The 7,611-nt window shown below is 44.4% G+C and overlaps 1 protein-coding gene across 1 annotated transcript; it reads right to left on the bottom strand.

The window, feature by feature from the left end:
• Positions 1–324: 324 nt before the first annotated feature.
• Positions 325–7,303, bottom strand: Snrpe (small nuclear ribonucleoprotein polypeptide E). Its single transcript, XM_057770244.1, has 5 exons — positions 7,198–7,303; positions 6,752–6,778; positions 5,844–5,906; positions 2,800–2,878; positions 325–524 (listed from the first exon to the last, which is right to left on the bottom strand). Exons 1-5 carry the CDS (start codon positions 7,249–7,251, stop codon positions 469–471), a joined length of 279 nt encoding a protein of 92 aa, XP_057626227.1. The 5' UTR covers positions 7,252–7,303; the 3' UTR covers positions 325–468.
• Positions 7,304–7,611: the final 308 nt, after the last annotated feature.

Genomic DNA, 7,611 nt, shown 5'->3' with positions numbered 1-7,611 from the left:
AGGGACTCCTGCACAACAAACGAGCACTTACTGCTGAACTACACTTCCAACCCCCAGCAATTAGAACTGATGAGTTTATCACTAGTGAAGAAGCCTGCTTACTCGTAACCCCCAGCCTCTTTCACCCAACATTGGCAGCTTATCTGTACGGCAGAATTCTTACTCTTTGCCCTCAAGAAGGTACAGACCCCTGCTGAGAAAAGCAAATGCCCAGGGCAACTGCTAACCCTTCCTTCAGGAACCTTAGAATACCAACAACTAGAAGAACGGCTATGCAAAAGGATTTTGCCACAGGAATCAAACAACTAAAATTGTAAGAAAAACAATCTCACAGCATTTATTGTCACCTGATAATAACATAAGGGCCACTGAAACAACAGGAATAAATGTTTTGGACTATGCTCCCAACAGAAGACACCTTTAAAAACACTGCACTCCCTCTTCAACTTCTCAAGCGCCTGACGGTCTCTAGTTGGAAACACTTTGGAGCAGAGTAATATTATCTCCTTTCAGCATGATCCGACCTGGAAAGAATGAAAGCTGTTGATTACCAGACACACCGCCAGTCACCTTTCCGCATCAGACTTTTGTTTTAAACAGTATTTTGAGATTTATACCGCTTACAAAAAGGTATGTGACCATTTTCAAGTGCCCACATTTTGAAAGCCTCTCTGCCAGGTCTACTGGCACACATGCACCTTTTCTGTAAGAACAGAATTAAAGCAGTACTGTTTTAAAGTTCTTACCATCTAAGTCAACTGAAGTCTTGAAGCAGTATCTCCCAAAATTAAATTCATAAAAGTTTTTAAATGAGGTGTCTGTCAAATTTGGGAAATGTAGTGTATTTCAATCCTATCTCCAAAACTGTCAATAAGTAATGAAGTCCACCTGCTGGGGGAGACACTGTATGCCCCCCGCAATCCCAGCACTGGGAGACTAAGGTAGGATGCAGGTCTAAGGATGTCCTGGGCCATAGAACAAGAGCACCTCAAAAGCAAACAACACTATCATTCCTTAGACTGTTTTCCATCTATTCAGTGTAAGTCCAAAACAATCATTAGGGTTCAGGAAAGAGATTATCTGAACCCTACCATGGATAAATGATTCGGTGAGCACTAACTATTAACAAAAGACAAAACACTCAGTATCATCCCTTGATTAAGATTCCTTCTTGTTACCTGGCTTTTTAAACTCTCTTCTGTGTCAAGCACTGAGTCAGCTACTGAGCTTACTGAGTCAGACAGGACACGACTCGTGCACTTCTGGAGCATCTAGTCTCACACAGAGGCGGTGGTAAAACAGTAAGTGTATCACTACAAATTCACCACACCACACCCCATCTCCTCCCATTCCAAGGAAAACCAAAACAAATTTTGGGGTTTTTTGTTATTTTGTGGTTTTTTTCGAGACAAGGTTTCTCTGGAGCTTTGGGGCCTGTCCTGGAACTAGCTCTACTAGACCAGGCTGGCCTCAAACTCAGAGATCCGCCTGCCTCTGCCTCCTGAGTGCTGGGATTAAAGGTGAGTGCCACCGCTGCCTGGCTAAATTTTGGGTATCTTAGAGAAAGGTATATTTGATCTGAGTTCTGAAGACACAGGAAACAATATATGTAAATGTAACCTGAAACGTAACCCTAAAACACAATCACTCAGGAAAATGAAGCAAAGTTAAGGCCAGCCTGGGCTAAACAGGGAGCCCTACCTCAAACAGAAAGGGGCAAACGTGCAGGTGAAAAGAACTGAACAAAGACAAGCATGGTGAGTGCTCAGAAAATGGGACAGCAGGTCACAAGAGGAAGACATGGCCTGATCTGGTTTCCGCAAAAACAAGATTTGTCCTTTCACAGGAAAAATAGAAAGGCAATAAAGAATTTCTTTCTTTTCCTTTTCCTTTTGTTTTTTTAATGTTTCTTGTTGAGATAGGGCTTCTCTGTGTAGCCTTAGTTGTCCTGGAACTACTCTACAGATCAGTCTGGCCTTGAACTCAGAGACCCACCAGCCTCTGCCTGAGTGCTGGGATCGAAGCTAAAGCTGCGTACTACCACCACCCAGCTGGCAATGAAGAATTTCAAGCAAAAGTTAATAAAGTCAGACACAGAGTTTCAAAAAGGAAACTGTTAGTAAGGTGGCAAACCCCAAACCCACGCTAAACAGTGCTATGAAGAAAGTGAATTTGCCTTCTGATATGATGAACAGGTTCAGAGAAGAGGTTTGGGCCTAGACACACAAATATGGTAATCAGTGCATAGATTAGTAACTGAAATTGGTATTATTAAGTACCTAGGGAAAAAGTCAAAGGAGAGCTGGAACCCAGCCTCAAACATTTAATGGCTGGGTGGAAAAGGATAAATATAGCGAAGCCTGAAAAGAAATAACCAGAGATAAGAAAGACTCATGAACTATGTCACAGATCCAAGGGATCAAATTTTAAGGAAGCAGTCAACTGTGAAATCTGTTCAGTGTTAAACATAAGTGAACACCAGTAATGACCAAGAGATTTAACTTTAACATCATTAGCTGGACATGGCGGCAAATGCCTATGATCCTAGCCCTGGGGAGACGGAGGCAGGCAAGTCAGGAGTCCCGTGTCATTCTTAGCAAGACTAAGAGTACTCCGGGTTACATGAGACCCTACCAATAAACAAAACAAAAACAAAGGAGTGGGTAAAGGAATAAGCAGAAGACGACTTCAAAAGCAACTTTGCAAATTTAAACTAAATTTAAACATAAATTCAGCTTCAAGCCATTCAAGTCTGCTAGCTAAGTAGAGAGAAATCTGTAATGCCAACTGTATTCTTACCCAATTGTTTCCTTGACTTTGTTTTAGAGTGAATCTCTTCCGCATCATCTAATACGAGGTTCATGTACTCATCAAAGCCCTGGAAGTCAATTGACAAGTCATTTTCAAGTAAACAACACACAACCATTCTAAAGAATAATTAGATTCAGAAATATGAGTTACCTTTAGAAGTTTATCCCTCCACTGATCTTTCAGCTCAGACACTAAAGATCTACTTATTAACCTATTTGTATTCTTTCAAAGGTTTTAAATTTTTTATTATGTGTATGTGTTTATTTGTGGGTGGACGTACGCATAGAATGCAGGTGCCCCAGGGGCAGAGGCACTGCATCCATTCACTGGAAGTACAGGCGGTTGAGCGCCATCAAATGTGTATACTGGGAACTGAACTTGGTCCTCTGGAGGAAATGCTTTTTATCTGCTGAGCCATCAAATAGCCTCTTATTTTTGAGATAGCATCTCATGTGGCCTAAGTTTGCCTCAAACTTCCTCTGTAACCAAGGACAGCCTCAAACTCCCGAGCCTCTTATCTCTCTCTACTCCAAATGCTGAGATTACAGGTGTGTGCCACTAGGCCTTGTCAAATGTGACATGCACAATTCTTCGGGTATTTAAAAAAAAATAATTTTTGGGTGGTGGTGCTGCTGCTGAGAACTAACTCAGGGACTCCCATGCATGTTAGGGAAGTGGCTTACCACCGACCACCGAGGTGCATCTCTAGCCTGCTTGTTTTAAATAGCAAAGAAAGCTAGGATGGGATCCCAAGTACTTCTTCAATCTACTGAACTTAAACATTCACTAGCTATGCTAGGCAGATACTCTTTTTATAACCTGCCCAATCCGGTACGTGCATTCATGTGCACATACACACACGGACTACCGTCTGCCACTGCTCTCTCCTGTTCTCAGAAGCACTGCTTCCACAAATTATCAAGCTTGTTTTCCAACTGGTAAGAGATTACTGATGGACACTATCTATATAAAATAACAAAGTACGCTAACAACACTCCCAGGTTTTTATTTTTCCTTCAAAGCAGTCAGCAGCTTTGAGGCGGGGGAAGGGGTACTAGGGAGACTTCAATTGATAAAGTACTCGCAATTACAAGGAAATGAGCTTGGGTTCCTAGCACTCACAAATAAAGCAGGGCACAGTGGCATAGACCTGCACATAGTCCTGGAAAGACACATGAGGATTTCTGGGGTTTGCTGGCCAACTAGTCTTGTCAAACCCATGAGCTCCAAGCTCAGTGAGGGATCTTGTCTCAAAAAAGAAAAGATGGAGAATAGAAGAGACCCAATGTCTACCTCTTGCAGACACACACATGAATATGAACATCCATGCTTCCCGCCACAAACAACAAGTATTACTGGGGTTGAACATGGCTAGTGCAAGCCTGTAAATCTCAGGAGGCTGGCTACACAGCAATACCAACGTTCCTAAAGAATAAACAAAGACAGGGTCCGAGAGACAGTTCACAGTTAAGAGCACTGGCTGTTCTTCCTGAGGACTCGGTTCAGTTTCCAGCACCACATGGCTGCTCACCACTGTCTTTAACTCCAGTTTCTGAGGATCGGGCATCCTCACACAAACACATGCAGATAAACACCATTGCACATAAAAATAAATCTTTTAGGGGCTGGAGAGATGGCTCAGCGGTTAAGAGCATTGTCTGCTTTTCCAAAGGTCCTGAGTTCAATTCCCAGCAACCACATGGTGGCTCACAACCATCTGTAATGAGGTCTGGTGCCCTCTTCTGGCCTTCAGGCATACACGCAGAAAGAATATTGTATACATAATAAATATTAAAAAAAAAATCTTTTAAAAAAATAAAAACAAGAATGCCCATGGCTATTAATTTCAACACTTAGGAGGCTCAGACAAAAGGATTTCCAAGCAGAGTCTTCTGCCACACACAAAGAATCCAGAGGCCAGGAAATGGCACGGTGGTTAAGAGATGGCATAAGAGCACTTGCTGGTCTTGCAGAGGACCCAGGCTTGGTTCCCAGCACCCATGTGACTCAAAACCATCCATTTTCTGACCTGTGTGGGTGGGCACGCAAACATACACACACAAGCACACACCCAAGACACTCATAAAACAAATCTAAATCCTGAGTTTGATCCCAGGAACCACCAAAATAACAATAAAAGCATAAGCCCAACCAAGCAAACAAGAAGCACTGGTAAGGTATCCTGTTCCTGTGCCTCATTTAACCCTACTAGTTCTGTAGGCATTACCCCATCCCCCGCAGATTTTGATCTGATTGTTTCCTTGCCTCACAAACTAAGTTCTTCTTTTTTAAAGATTTACTTATTACGTATACAGTGTTCTGCCTGCATGACAAAAGAGAACACCAGATCTCATTATAGATGCTGTGACCCACCATGTGGTTGCTGGGAATTGTAGCCAGTGCTCTTAACCTTTGAGCCATCTTGCCAGCCCCCTAAGTTCTTCTTAAAAGTTTAATTCTCCCTTCAAGTTCTTTTAAGAAAAGAACTATCAGGGGCTGGAGAGATGGCTCAGAGATTAAGAGCACTGCCTGCTCTTCCAAAGGTCCTGAGTTCAATTCCCAGCAACCACATGGTGGCTCACAATCATCTGTAATGGGGTCTGGTGCCCTCTTCTGGCCTGCAGGCATACACACAGACAGAATATTGTATACATAATAAATAAATATTTAAAAAAAAAAAGAAAAAAGAAAAGAACTATCAGGGTCTGGAGAGGTGGCTCAGTGACCGGAGTTCAACTGCCAGCAACCATGTGGCAGCCCACAACTGTAGCTCCAGGTCCAGGGTCTGACACACTCACACAGACACACATGCAGGCCAAACACCAATGCACATACAACAAATAAATCTTAAAAAGAAAGAAAAGAACCATCTAAACCTAACAACCAAAGCAAGAAGAGGCTAAATAATGTGGGCCCTGAAGATTCTTATTCTTCCTTGGGTTGGGTCCTTGACTTCTTGTATACTGCTCTAGCTGGCCATTTCCCGAGATGTCTTTTTCTAATAAACTGAGAAAAACAGCCTGGGTACTCACAATAATACAACCTTCTATCCGCATATTCACTTGCTCATACAGCCAGACCTGAATCCGAGACCTCTGAAATAAAAATAAAAATGTTTTTAGAAATATACACACGCCTGCACCATTACTTTGATTCCATAGTAAGTGACTTATAAAAAGGTTCCAATGAATATAAGGCAAACATTGTAAGTCAGTAGTTACATCTAAGAGCTGGTATTTCGGTTAACTTGCTGAGAAACATTTTTATTTAATAAATGCCCGGACAGGGCCGTTCAAACTAATTTTCCTACATTCTCAAGACTTAATTACTGCTCCCAGCATGAATACATTTTCAGTTAAAATTGTTCACAGCATGGCACACACACAAGAAGGTTTCTATCGACCAAGACCTTCTTAGACAAAATCGAGATTCAAAATCGTGAGAATGCCGCCCCCTCCCTTGTCAATTTTCCTCCTCACACACCTAACCTCAATTCCAGCTATTAAAAATGACACGGGCTTAAGACGATTTTTTATCTTTGTTGTAACATTCTCAAATTAACACTGTTAAAAATCTCTCCTAAGAGGGAGATTTGCCACTCACTCCTCTGTCTCTAACTTTTCCTTTTTTAGGTTTATTTTCTTCATTTTGAAGTTCAGCTAAGGGAAAAACAATATTCAAATGGCACTGTTAAGTTTACCGATAGATCATGTGAGTGATTTAGTTCTTGCAGAGAGTAACGGAATTGTATGCACGTTGACTGAGGCACAGACGTACACCATCTTATTAATTGGCGCTTTCCCGGCAGCCTTATTCTCAACTGTGGTCCCCCTCAGTTTTTTAAGTCTACAGCACAGGATCAGGGATGCTGGTACAAATAGCCAAAGAAGCCCAACTTTCATTTCAGTGACCGTAAGAAAGCAGTTAATAACTTACGTACGTTTTGCAAGTATCTGAAGATGAGGTTCTGCACCGCGGCGATCAAGGAAAAGAACTGTACACAGCAGAGACTCTGTTCCCGCCCCCACCTGATTCTCCAGCGCCAACACCAGGCCCGGGGGCACCCGCAAACACTAGTGACCACCTAAAAACTCGGAAGGCACCCACTCCCCCACCGCCCTCGTTTCTCCAAAGGTCTCCCTGGCGGCCCGCATCCTCCTCTTGCATTCCGCCGACCCCGCTTCCATTCCGTAGCGCTCGCCCCGCACGGTCCGCCCGAGCCCTCCTCCCGCAGCCCTTCAACTCCGCGCGCTTTCCCGCCGCCTCGGCCGCCCCGGGGCCTCACGGGAAGAGCGGCCCGCAACGGGCTCCCCTGCTCCCCGCCCATGGGGACGCTCACGGGGTCTGCGGACCCAAAGGCCAGAGTTCACACGCAGCGTAGGATACGATGGGCTGTACCATCACTTTCTGCACCTTCTGGCCCTGGCCGCGGTACGCCATGGTGGAAGTCACAAAGACCGCACGAGCAGGAAGGCCTCCTCAGACAGCGACTTCCGGAAGACCGACCTGGAAACGGAAGTGCATGTGGTCATAGGCGACCGGGGCCGCTCCTGGGAAACGCCTCTCTAGGCACGAGGCGCCTTTTCTCTATGCTTATTACCTCCGCAGGCCGCCCTCCAAGGTTGGTCCTCCCGCGCCACCTGGTGGAAGGCTGGGGGCGCACAGGGGCTTCGGCCAGGCGCCTGCGCAACAATCGGCTTGCTTCTGCTTAGGGATTATTTTGAGAGCTGTTCTGGAAGTTAGGCTTGGTAGCTGCGCAGCGAGGAGCATCTTATCCAACACCATCTGCAGACTTCCCTT

This window comes from Chionomys nivalis, chromosome 5 (assembly GCF_950005125.1).
Source record: "Chionomys nivalis chromosome 5, mChiNiv1.1, whole genome shotgun sequence".
Classification (NCBI taxonomy): domain Eukaryota; kingdom Metazoa; phylum Chordata; class Mammalia; order Rodentia; family Cricetidae; genus Chionomys; species Chionomys nivalis.
Note: the sequence above shows the minus strand (reverse complement) of the source record. Positions and strands in the feature narration are given on the sequence as shown.